This window comes from Bidens hawaiensis, unplaced genomic scaffold (assembly GCF_021521415.1).
Source record: "Bidens hawaiensis isolate Kalapana, Puna unplaced genomic scaffold, B.hawaiensis_p1.1 tig00025010_1, whole genome shotgun sequence".
Taxonomy (NCBI): domain Eukaryota; kingdom Viridiplantae; phylum Streptophyta; class Magnoliopsida; order Asterales; family Asteraceae; genus Bidens; species Bidens hawaiensis.
The window spans coordinates 155,842-168,682 of NW_027493974.1; the positions used below are offsets into that span (position 1 = coordinate 155,842).

The window sequence follows — 12,841 nt, forward strand, 5'->3', positions numbered from 1 at the left end:
ATGATTAAACTTACAAAGTAACCACAAACAACAATTGATCAAGTGATTCTAAAGACATTTACATTTCATAGTCATCAATAAAATATCATTGAGAAATAAGCTATGTCTATGTGTGTAGATGAGTTATAATATATTGTTTATGTGTCTAATCTTCAAGTAATGAATATTAATATTCAAGACAGATCCAGAATAAAAAGAATACACATGAATTATATTGCATATATATTAAAGTTAGCATGTGAGTAGTTATCTGTGCACAACATGACTTTTAGAGTTTTAGCTGACATTGATAGGAATAAAGTTGGATATGATGGTTGTTTCAAAGTAACTTAACAACTTTTGATGTGTTAATTACTCATCATGAGTGGCACCAAACAGAACTATCATTATCATATCATTGATATTATATTGAATGAAACTCATGTCACCTAAAAGGCTAAAACTCAATATGTAACATATCAAGACACATCAAGCAATTGAGCGTGGCTCGATCAATCTAGACCCATAGGTAGTATGGTCTCTCCTTCCATATATTTAGCAAAAAGTTTGTTTTCCTGATGTAAGGTTAAATAAATGGAGATGAGCTCATAAGATTGATACATAAAACCATAAAAATAAACACCGTAATTCACATCCGTCACATTTTCATTATTTTGAAAATTGGACCTTGATAGTTCAACGATTCAACTGACTCATTCGGTGGAGAAAAGAAGAGAATGTCGATCGATGGTTTGTTTTCTTTTTTAACAGGTTTTCCAGTAAGTTTATCTGGTTCACCCAAAACTAGTTTAGTAATCTAACGAGCGACACCAACTCTTCCTAATATAATCAGTGATACGTTTCAAACATAAATATATATTAACTGACTTTAGCCGAACATTTAAAAAGTTATGATCATTAAAACTTATTTATTTATTTATTATTGATATTGATAGTACACTTCAACATTTTCCTATTTGGCAACTAAATGTATTTTATTGGGTTCCATATCAATTAGTATTTTGACTATTTTCAATGTTAATCTAGAAGACTATCAGACATGTGTGAGATTACTTAAATAACTATATTTGTTTAACTTGTACGATATATGAATTAAAAAGATAAGCCAAGTACGTAGGGGCAATTAAAATATTTTATCATGAACTTTGCATATTATTAACCATTCCAAAAAAAGAACAAAAATAGCTATTAAGCTAATGGTATTAAAAGGCAAAAATCATTTAGTTCCGATCGGTCTCAAATTCCAGTTGATATTATTATACCGCTTTGAATTATTAACAATCATAATTTATGTGTAATCATAACAACCTTATAAGCTATAACAAATTCTAACTAACTAGTGGCTGCTGTTGATATTTGTATAATATATAATCAATATTTTAATTACCGACAATAAAAATCCAAAATATAGGTGTACGTCATACCTAATTTTTGTAATTTGCATTTATTGGGTTCATCTCAGGCTTGGGTTTGAAGTTAAATAAGTTTATAGTTTGTATAAACTGAATTGGATTTTAACTTATAAACATTAAAACTAGGGCTTAAGTCAAACAAGCTAGCAAGCTATAATTAATTAATTATGGCTCGAGTCACTCGAGCTTGACTCGTTTACAAATTGAAATTGAGTCGATCAACTTATTTTGGTTTGTTTATAATGAAGCGATTTCAAACTTGTTTCTTAGCAAGTCACGAGCTAGCTTTTTGAAAAACCCTAACTTATACTATGTCCTTTAGTTTTTTTGTTTTTATTTTTTTTACTGTTATATAAGAAGTATCATTTTATATTCTTTTTAATTTTTAGACGGAAACACCACCAAATTATATTGTGAGTGCTCTTATTCAACTAAAAATTTGCATATACACTACTATTTATTCTATTAAAAAAATGAATACTTCTCACTTTAAGTTATCCAAAAAATTGCATTTCCAATTTAATATTAACGATGCACGTCAATCCTCCATGGAAGTTGGTTTTCTTAATTTTGTTATATTACATTAAAAAAAGCTTTATATAATGAAAGACTTCACTATCATAAATACAATTGAGTTAAACTCAACACGTCAAGTTTTATTTTCGTTAATACATAACTTTCCTTGATTTATTATGTTTTTATTAACAAGCATGTTAAACACTTGACCAATTTTTAATTATTACTATTATGTTTGAGAAAGATTAGCAACAAAAATACTAATAAATTAAGCAAAAAATAATTTGATGATTATGTAAAATGTAAGGAATAATGAAACAAAGATATACATTTAAAAGTTACTCTAACCAGTGTTTTGCTTTATTTTAAAGAAAGAGAGCGTCCGGTGGCTCACACCTAATTAATTAGCAACGATAAAACGACATGACAACCATCACCATTGACTCATTTATGACGACTTGTATATATATATATAACTTTGCGTTGCCCAATCACATATCCCACATCTTCTTCATTCAATCACTCACAACAACTCAACTCAACAATCAGCATCAATGGCGACTTGTCTTGCCTTTAATGCTCGTGTTCGAGTTTTATTGATGTTCGGGTTCGTGTTCTTGCCACTATTGGTTGATGGAACCGTTCGTCGCTATAACTTTAATGTTAGTACTTTTAATAACTTTCAATAATGATTATGTAGTTCTTAAACTTATTAGTATAAGTTTTTGTTATTTTTAGAAAGGATCATATGTTACTTGTATATATGTTAGCATGCATGCAACCTAAATTTGGTATGTTATGATATAGGTTGTAATGAAACAAGAGAATCGATTGTGCTCATCGAAGCCTATAGTGACGGTTAACGGTCAGTTCCCAGGCCCGACACTTCATGCTCGTGAAGGTGACACGGTGCTCATAAGAGTCGTCAACAAAGTTAAATATAATGTTTCGATCCATTGGTAAGATTTTTGTTTATAGCAGTGTTTTCAAAACACGACTGGACGGGTCTGTTAGACCAGAGTTCAGCTGCATACACATCGATTATGTACTTTTAATCGAATTCATTTGGGTCGACCAGTTATTACACCAATTGTTGAATCGGACGAACTAGATCGGTGGTCAGGCCATAATTTCATAAAATGTTTCTTTATAAAAAAAATATATAATTACTGTTTCATTTATTACTTCAGACTTCATATTTTGCAACGCTATAAATTCACACTTAAATATAAAATAGTTTCATATTTTGTTTTAAAATATTTATTACTTATATATAATATATATAGTGGTACAATAAGACGACCAGTTACATGAAAAGATTGATTTTAAACTTGTTTATGACTTTTTCATTAATCATAAAAGTTGCGTGTGTTTGGTAGGCATGGAATACGTCAACTAAGAACCGGATGGGCAGACGGGCCCGCATACATAACACAATGCCCGATCCAGCCAGGACTATAACTTCACCATCACAGGCCAACGTGGCACGCACATGTCCTATGGCTTCGGGCAACCGTTCATGGCGCTCTCGTAATCTTACCCAAGCTTGGAGTCCCACATCCTTTCCCCAAACCGGATGTTGAACATGTCGTCATTTTGGGTGCGTTATACACACCAAAATCCACTCATTAAAAACACTACAAATCAGACGACTTTCACGTATAACCTTAAACCCTAAAACCTAACTGTGAATGGTGGAAATCGGACACCGAGAAGGTCATTAACGAAGCGTTGAAGTCGGGTTTGGCCCCAAATGTATCCGATGCACATACCATAAATGGTCATCCAGGACCCAGCACTAGTTGTCAGTCACAAGGTATATTCAATAACCAAATAATAAATACTAACTAATATTTCACAATAACTCTTCTCTGTTTGGTCTCTAGCGTCTTGCTATTAATAAAAATAAAATAAACCTGCTATGCAATATGCGTGCAGGAGGATTTCAACTAAGTGTAGAAAATGGTAAATCATACATGCTACGGATAATCAATACTGCACTCAACGAAGAACTCTTCTTCAAAATCGCCGGTCACAAGCTGACGGTGGTCGAAGTCGACGCTACCTATGTAAAACCCTTCACCACCGACACCATCATCATAGCACCGGGCCAAACCACCAACATCGTCATCACCGCTACCAAAACCTCAGGCAAGTTCATGATGGCAGCCTCCCCATTCATGGACGCCCTGATCGCGGTAGACAACAAAACCGCCACCGCCACCCTCCACTACACCCAGTGGCGGATCCAGGAATTTTTTTTAGGTGGTTCCCTCTTAATTTATAAGGTGGTTCCTACGCGTCTTCTATATATCCGTACACTATTATTTCGAAACTCGGGTGGTTCCGGGGAACCACCCGTTTGTATGCTGGATCCGCCAATGACTACACCGGCACCCTAAGCACCACCACCACCACCCTAACCATCCCGCCGCCACAAAACTCCACCGCCACCGCTAACAAATTCATCGACTCTCTTCGGAGCTTGAACTCTAAAAAGTACCCCGCCAATGTCCCATTGAAAATCGACCACTCGTTGTATTTCACGGTTGGGCTCGGGATTAACAAGTGCTCGAGCTGTAAAGCGGGCAACGGGTCCCGGGTTGTAGCGGGTATTAACAATGTTACATTTGTTATGCCCACCACAGCTCTTTTACAAGCACATTACTTCAAGAAAAAGGGAGTTTTCACTACTGATTTCCCGGGTAACCCGCCCGTTTCTTTTAACTATACCAGAACCTCGCCCGCTAATTTGGCCACAAACAGTGGGACTAAGGTTTATCGGCTAAAATACAACTCAACGGTTCAACTAGTGTTACAAGATACAAGTATTATTGCTCCCGAAAACCACCCGGTTCATTTGCACGGGTTTAATTTCTTCGCAGTTGGTAAGGGGTCGGGTAATTATAACCCGAAAATGGATCCTAAAAACTTTAACTTGGTAGACCCAGTTGAAAGGAATACTATCAGTGTACCTTCGGGTGGTTGGGTAGCTATTCGATTTAGAGCTGATAATCCCAGTACAATATCTAAACTTCAACAAAAATATTTTTCAAGTTTTTATAGTTTTATGTAAAATGACTAATTTACCCTTGATTACAGGTGTTTGGTTTATGCATTGCCATCTCGAAGTGCATACAACGTGGGGGCTAAAAATGGCATTTTTAGTCGACAATGGAAACGGGCCGAACGAGTCGATATTGCCACCCCCTATAGATCTTCCAACATGTTAGAAGAGAATGAAGTATGATTTGGGAGTTTAGAATATATATTTGTTTCTTGAGCAAAAAAAATAATTTGTTCAAGTGAATTTACAATAAACATTCATGTATTTTTGTTACAATATTAAATGAAATTATGTGGGCTATAAATGGTTTAATACTTTGTTATTAGTTGTCATACATCCATTAAGTATATTATCCCAACATACCCAATGGGCCGGGCCGGTCTGGGCCGGGCCATCATACAAATATATAATAATTAATAATTTAATGCAATCATTAACAGTTAACTACATCATTAAATCACAAATCACCTGCCACCAACTTCCTATGAGTAGGAGTTAACAGTTTCACCATCCATTGTAATGGTTTCAACAACGGTGCTCTTTTCTTCCTCCAAAACCATATAGCCGCGTTATACTGTTGGTTACGGATAACTTTCGTGGCTGCCCGCCAATCAAACTTCTCCATTTCCGCCCGGGCAGCCTGCCCGATATGTTCCCGTAACTTGGCATCGTGTAAGAGCGGGACCAGTTTGTTTAAGCAGTCATCAAGGTCTCCGGGAGTGTAGAGATACCCTGTTTTGCCCTCTTGTTCTGCAGGGATAATATCGGGTATACCACCAGCTCGGGCAGCTACTACAGGCAGCCCGGATGACATGGCTTCTAATACTACAAACCCGAGTGTTTCAGATTCTGATGGCATTATGAAAACGTCACCACTTGCGTATGCTTGTGATAACACTTCGCCTTGTAACATTCCTGTAAATACAACTCGCAGGCCGACAAATAGTTTCTCTAATTCTTCCCTGCCAAGAATATTCAAATTTCGGTTAGGGTCGGTCAACTCTTCAAAGTGTAAAATGGTAATTTAAATGTTACCTGTACGGACCGTCACCAATGAAAGCTATCCTTGCTTCCGGGATCTTTTCCATGACACTACACAATTCAAAACGCATTTTAAATACATAAAATAAAAAAAAAGGGTTAAACGGGTAAACCCACGAACCCGCTGGGCTGACACGAGCATGACCCGTTTATCTAAACGGGTTCAACCTGAATCTGACCCAAACTTTTGACTTTCGTGTTTGGTTCATGTCGTGTCTGTTAATATTTATGAATAAATATAATAAAAAGTAATAAAAGACTACCCTTTAAGGAAATCTAAACTCTTCTCGACACCAATACGTCCGACATGTACTATCAATGGTCGATCGGGTTCACCATTTCTGTTTATCAAAAACCAATTTATGTTCAAAACTGATTGTTTTGGATAATTAGAGAAAGTGAGGTAATAAATTCCTACGTTAATCTAACTCGCATTTCATGAGAGCGGAATCTGGGATGGAAACTTTCTGAATCAACCCCCTTGTTCCACAGACGGATTTTATTAGCTGAAAAGACAAATATACCCTTCAAAAATTTGTTCATATAACTGAAAGATCAAATACAAGAACTTGGAAGATCCAATAAACAGTCATCGCATCTTTATATATATATAATTAAATAGAAAATCAAGAATTACCAGCTGTCACTCTTGCTTGTCGAAGATCCTTTGCAATTGCTACCGATGGCACTAACGTGAGATCAGCTGCCCTATGAAGAAACTCTGGGAGGATCGAGTAACATGTTAAAATGACTCATTTTTGTGCGGGTCAAAGCGGGTCAGGTCAAGTGTCTTATCAAGTCTAGATTTTTATGGACAATTAGTTTGTCAAATATGATTAAAAAAGTAATATTAATTCAATGATAATCTATTTTTCTGAAACAAAGAATCTTGGAACAACTTTTGACCCACTTAAAATATCACATGACCCGCATTGACCCGTTTGTATATGAAATGAAATAAGTAAGAGTTAACACATACTTATAACTAACCACATTGGTTTAACTAGCCAGCTAAACGTGTATCTTGGTATGTAACCGCGTGAAATATAGAAATACACTCGGGTCAGATAACTAAAAATGTGCATTCTTTAATAGTCAAATCAATATTTATAACTATGAATTGATGAATATAAGTTTGCTTACACGGGCACGTGTATATGATATGACATCACAATAGGAACACACAACATTTTAGCAATAGCAAGTGCACCGAAAACCTAATAATTCACAACAAAAAAAACTTATTGACATAAAGTCATAAACACAAGATATATATTTATAGGTATAAAGATTAAAGAGATACAAGTATAAATTTACCATAATTCCCGGAGACGATGCGTGGATGATGTCAGGCTTAAATTGTTTAACCTCATTGATTATTCTAGGGCTCAATGCAAGCGAAAGTGGCACCTTTTGGTACCATGGGCAAGGAAAACTAAACAAGAAAAAAAAAAGAATCAAGAAAGTGTTGAAGGGCATTTTAGACATTTATTAATCATCAAAGATTTAAAAAAGTGAAATTTTAAAGAAACCAACCTTAGTGAGCCGATACATTTTGCTCCGTGAAATTCTTGAGGCACCCCTTCATGAGTTGTTACAACCATCACCTATAAAAGTGAAAAAAGAAAGTCTTGATATTTACAATTTGTAAATTTCATAACACTTTAATAAATTTTGTAAATTTGACATCTTTACTCATATAAAGGTGGTTCAAAGCTTACAAAAACTTATCTGGTCTCCCATTTCACGTAAATATTTAATAAAGTTTTGGAACCGATTCTTGTACCCTGAAACATACCTGCAGATAATCCAACAACATAAATTTGGTTCCAAAATGTGGATTATTAAGCGATAAAATAAGTTTCATTATTCATGAATTACACATAATGTAGTATGTTTATGTGAAACAAATCATCATGCTTTAATAAGTGACAAGGGAAACAACATTTTTATTTTTGTCATTTGTAGGACGACGATTGGCAAAATAAAAACAAACAAGCAACATTGAATTTGAATAAATACAAAAGACATTTGTAGGACCACCCCTATCAAGGGGGCAACTTGTGGCCTATGCTTCCAAAGTTTAGGCTGTAAAAGAAGACACATACTGCCATTAAAAAATCGTTTCGTATAGCTAGCAGTTGTCGTTTTATTCCAAAGTAAACAAAGAAAAACATAAACAACAGATGATTAAGTTGGCAAATTCATCTGCTAAACCATAAACTTTTTAACAAATTGCATAAAAGATTTGTAATATGCAAATTCATAATCACATCAAATTAAGGTAACAATTTGTTACTTTAACAAATTTCATTACTTTTATATCTACGGTCAATTAGCATGTTGTTTGATTATCTCAAACATACTTATCAATTATCATCAAAGAAGTTTAATTACTAATAAACTTTATGTTATATCATAAACTGTCGAACAAGTGATTATCAACTTCAACTCCAAGCAACTCTAATAGGGGTGGAAACAAACCGAGCTGAGCCGCTAGTGAGCTACTCAAGATCAATTCGATGAAAAATCTAAACGAGTCGAGTCTTATCGAGCCTGCTCCTCAAATAAAGCTCGAACCTTGTATAGCAAAATTGTTTAGGCTCGTCGAGCACTCGAGCCTTAAAGAGCCTAGTGTTTTTTTAGTTGTAACTATTTTCGACTTCTATGTATTAATTTAACCCTGCACGCCCACGGCCGAGCTCGAGTCGAGGTTTGGCTTGTTTAAAGTACTACACACACGCTCGTTTAACGAATTTTCAAAATACATAAAAATATAATAACCTGCATATAAATTATTTAAAGCTTGAGCTCTCGTAAGTCAAAAGTCGAGCCTGAGTCTAGTCAAACTCGGGCTCAGCTTGGCTCGTTTACACCCCCAAACCTAAACACCTCTAGCTACAAATTCATTACTAATTCACATAATATAATCCCACTAAACCCATAACACAAGCTCTTAGATTTCACCTAATTTCAAGAAAATCTGAAACAAATAACCAATGTATCGAAATTGATCTAAATTAAACAAGAATTAGAGAGACTTACGCAAAGGGTGATGGCTCAACAAAGAGAACAATACGTCTTGGTTTCGTATTGACTTCGGATTCAACCTGCAAAGGCGGACTCTCTTCTTCTTCATCATCTTGTTTCGTCAATTCCAAGTCTTTAATTGAAGAATTAATAATGGGTGTTCTTGTTTTTGGGTTAAAGTTGAAAGATTGAGAGGTGAGGCAAATGGGTTTTGCTGGAAAACATGAGATTCTTCTTGAAGTAGTAGCTGTTGTTGTTGCAGCAATTGAAGATGATGGTGAATATAGTGAAGATGGGTTTAGTGAAATTGATGATGATAATGATGTTGTCATGATGATCATAATAATAATAATATTTATTAGGGAATTAGGGGAATGAATCCATACTAATTAATAAATAAAAGTTTTATTTGCAACATGTCCTCAAATTAGCCATCCTCAGTCACAAAATCCCGCCTAAACCTACAACCTTTTACAATGGTGCGCGGATCCTTGCTCCGACCCGTTTGTCATTTTAAACTTGAGATATACTATTAATCGTTACAGATTCACAAACCCTAAATGATTATTTCCTTTTCTTCTACACTTCTACAGAATAATTATCAAACTATTATCTCGTAAAAGAATCCGTGTTCTTGGATCTTAATTTTCATCAGGATGCATAGCTATTCCAAAACCCTAGATCATTATCCCCAGTCAATTCATGACATTAGATCAAGTGTGATTTTTCATCATCACTTATTTGTCAAAATTTGAGGCTGACATTGAAGGCTATGATTCTATGAAGCTTCAATTGCAGTTGCAGATTAAGGATCAATTTTGTGAACAAAGCCTAGCCATTTCAAAAGCTAATGTAAGTTATATCAAACATCAATTTCAAGGTACTATTATTGTAATTAGTACTAATTTCGTATGATTATGATGTGGTCATGTGACCTTAATTTTTTTTTTTTGCCACAAATACAACCTTAATTTAAAAACTAAGCATTAAATAAATAAATTTAGGTTTCATTCGTTGTATGTTTTACTACTTGCTAATAAATATATGTTTACATTCGCTTGCATTTAGGTTTGTTTGTTTTCGTAGCTTGGTTTAATTGATATGTGGATTGTGGAATTAAAACTTGATGTAGTTTTTTTTATATCATAGAGTATTTTTTTATCTATTTGCAATTGTCTCAGACCAAGGTGTTGTCTGAGCCCTCTTCATATGATTTGATACTCACATTCTTTAATAAAGTTAATTTTATTTCATTATAGATCATACTTGATTTTGGTTTTACTATTTCAATTTTGTGTGGTGATTTATGCTATTTCAATCCAACTGTTAGGGATTTTGCTTTTTGTTTGGCTTAGGGATTAAATAATTGTTGATATGTTACGGGTTAAGTTTTCATTATTTTGCTCTCTTTTTTAGCGATTTGACGTGTTGTAACTTAAGTTTATTTGGTTAATTAGGAAATGCATATTTTCTGCTATGAGAAAATTGCATCTCATATAGTCACTTCATTGATTCATATTGAAATTTTTAGATATTCTGCTTGGTAATATTCCGTGGACTAATTCAACAAAAAATTATACTTTAAATTATTATTTTATATTGCTTTATATGAGTGATGTAGTTGAAACTGAGAGTTGGTGTCAATGTGAAGGAAGAATCGGGACTAGATGTGATTGGATTATTAAAGATCAAGCCCATGATCAGGTCATCAGAACGAATACAAGTCATGTTTTTTTGTTTTTTTACCTATGCTTCTGTTTAATAGATTTATGGGATTTGACCAATTACAAATTTTGTTCAATTCTAATGGTTATTGGGATTTGATTATATTATTCATTATTAGGTTAAGCTATAACGTTTGAAGTTTGTGTAAATTACATTATCTTTAAGTACCTGAATATTAACAACTCCCTTCACAGTCACACAACATACACAAAGTTAGCTTTACTTAAGACATGTCCTTTTTTATCATAAAGATTTGTGTTTGGTTTCCATCTTATTGTCTTTTTGATAGTTACATTATCTTTAATGGATTGGTCAAGTTGGATTTGGTTTTTGACACCTACAACTGCAACTGTATAATGAGCAGTTAGAGGTATGTCAAGTTGGATTTGATTTTTGATTCATGGGGTTATAATGGAAAATCTTGATGTGCATATTTTGGTTTTTGATCGACATGTATTGGTGTAGATATTGGTTTATGATTTTTGGGTTCTACCCGAACCTCCATTGTGGAAAACAACTTCATATATCAGATTTGTTTTGATAATGTGTTTGAGATGTACCATATAGACAATGTTTGATTATTATGTTCTTCTCTATATATATTTTGCATATTCTTTCTTTAACTTGTATATATGTATATAGTTATTTAATTCTCATTTATCACGAGAAAGTTAAATGTTCACCTACAACTTTGTAGCTACAAATTATTTGTTCAAGATTCTAAATTATTGGTTTGCTTTATAAATGAGCAGCAAAACACAACTAATTGGGGATTGTAAGGGATGGGATAGATGGAACCACAAGATCGAAAAATATGTCATTGTGGACTCTAATCGACCTTACAATGGCGTATACCTGTACCCACTACCACCACCTTCAGAAAGGTAAAAAAGTCTTGGCTCACATTATACTAATTTTGGATTTGACCATGTTAACCAAAGGGGATACTAATTATCAATAGCACAAATATATGTAAATATATTAGTGTCCCTTCATTATCAGTGGAAATTTCAATCATTTATATGAAATTAAATTATTTTGAGTTATATTTTATTGCTCATGTTTTGGATAGAGTAGAGTTTAAAAAATTAGATAGGGATGAAATTTACTCCCTCTTGTAATGCTTTAACAAAACAATGGAATGTTGTTTTGATTTGATTTCTTATAATCATGTGTTCGACTTCAACTTCAACTTCATGAATAAAGATTATTTATTAATGTGTCTATGTTTCTTTTTGACAGGTAAATCCACATACCCATTAGGTCAAGCTATTAGCTATGGTCTTTTGGAAGTGCTTTAGTAATTTTTGTATCAATATTTATTCATTAACCATTTCCTTCCTTTTGTGTTGCAAAACTAAATATTTAGATCTGTATGCAAAAATAAAATAAAACATTTAGATCTTTAATTATAACGGTAATTTAACTATGTTATTGTATAATGTAATATATAACTTTATTTATCGAGTTTTTATGTATAAAGTTCCGATTTATATATTTTAAATTGTTCAACCCGTGTAGTACACGAGTACCTAACCTAGTTATGAATATATATGTGAAGTGGATTAAAGAAGGGATATTCGATCAAGATATTATTCAATTTCAGAGCATATACTTTTGGCTAGTATTATTAGTATGTATGTAGGTAACATAACATAAGATATTGTGTGATTCAAAATATAACTACTACAATCAAGTAGCTATGGTTTTCTGTGAACGTCATTCTTTTCTTTTTTTCTTTTTGTTATGTACAGTTGACGCGAATTCAGTTGGTATCTGTTATGTACATTGTGATACTAAAATTAAACTCAAAAAATAAATTCGTCATATTAGGATTTTAAAAAGATTAAATATATAAACAGTATTTATCGGACGTTGGTAACATGAACGTTGTCGGTAAAACCAGGGTGTTGGTTAATCAAATTACATATAGTTTGCAAATAAAACACAATATTAACCAATTAGATGTCATCAAATGGACCAATATTAACTTTGCTATTTGTTTCATGCATATAATTACTATTATTTGATTATTTTTGTATAATCAACA

The 12,841-nt window shown here is 33.4% G+C and overlaps 1 protein-coding gene, 1 long non-coding RNA gene and 1 pseudogene across 3 annotated transcripts; 2 read left to right on the forward strand and 1 right to left on the reverse strand.

Moving 5' to 3' along the window:
• The first annotated feature begins 2,456 nt into the window (after nucleotides 1–2,456).
• LOC143570580 (uncharacterized) lies at nucleotides 2,457–3,384 on the forward strand. Its single transcript, XR_013141957.1, has 3 exons — nucleotides 2,457–2,590; nucleotides 2,736–2,887; nucleotides 3,308–3,384. It is a non-coding gene; the product is annotated as an uncharacterized LOC143570580 (long non-coding RNA).
• Nucleotides 3,385–3,614: 230 nt separating this feature from the next.
• Nucleotides 3,615–5,307, forward strand: LOC143570589 (laccase-4-like; the record flags this gene model as incomplete). Its single annotated transcript, XM_077056207.1, has 4 exons — nucleotides 3,615–3,744; nucleotides 3,867–4,157; nucleotides 4,313–4,948; nucleotides 5,031–5,307. Coding segments are annotated over 4 exons (1,188 nt in total), but the record flags the coding sequence as incomplete, so codon positions are not given.
• A 56-nt stretch (nucleotides 5,308–5,363) lies between these two features.
• LOC143570579 (sulfoquinovosyl transferase SQD2-like) lies at nucleotides 5,364–9,398 on the reverse strand (annotated as a pseudogene). The gene is made up of 11 exons (XR_013141956.1): nucleotides 9,082–9,398; nucleotides 7,764–7,834; nucleotides 7,573–7,666; nucleotides 7,354–7,471; nucleotides 7,180–7,253; nucleotides 7,016–7,071; nucleotides 6,674–6,757; nucleotides 6,455–6,542; nucleotides 6,300–6,377; nucleotides 6,031–6,087; nucleotides 5,364–5,957 (listed from the first exon to the last, which is right to left on the reverse strand). The product of XR_013141956.1 is annotated as a sulfoquinovosyl transferase SQD2-like (transcript).
• Between the last annotated feature and the right edge of the window lie 3,443 nt (nucleotides 9,399–12,841).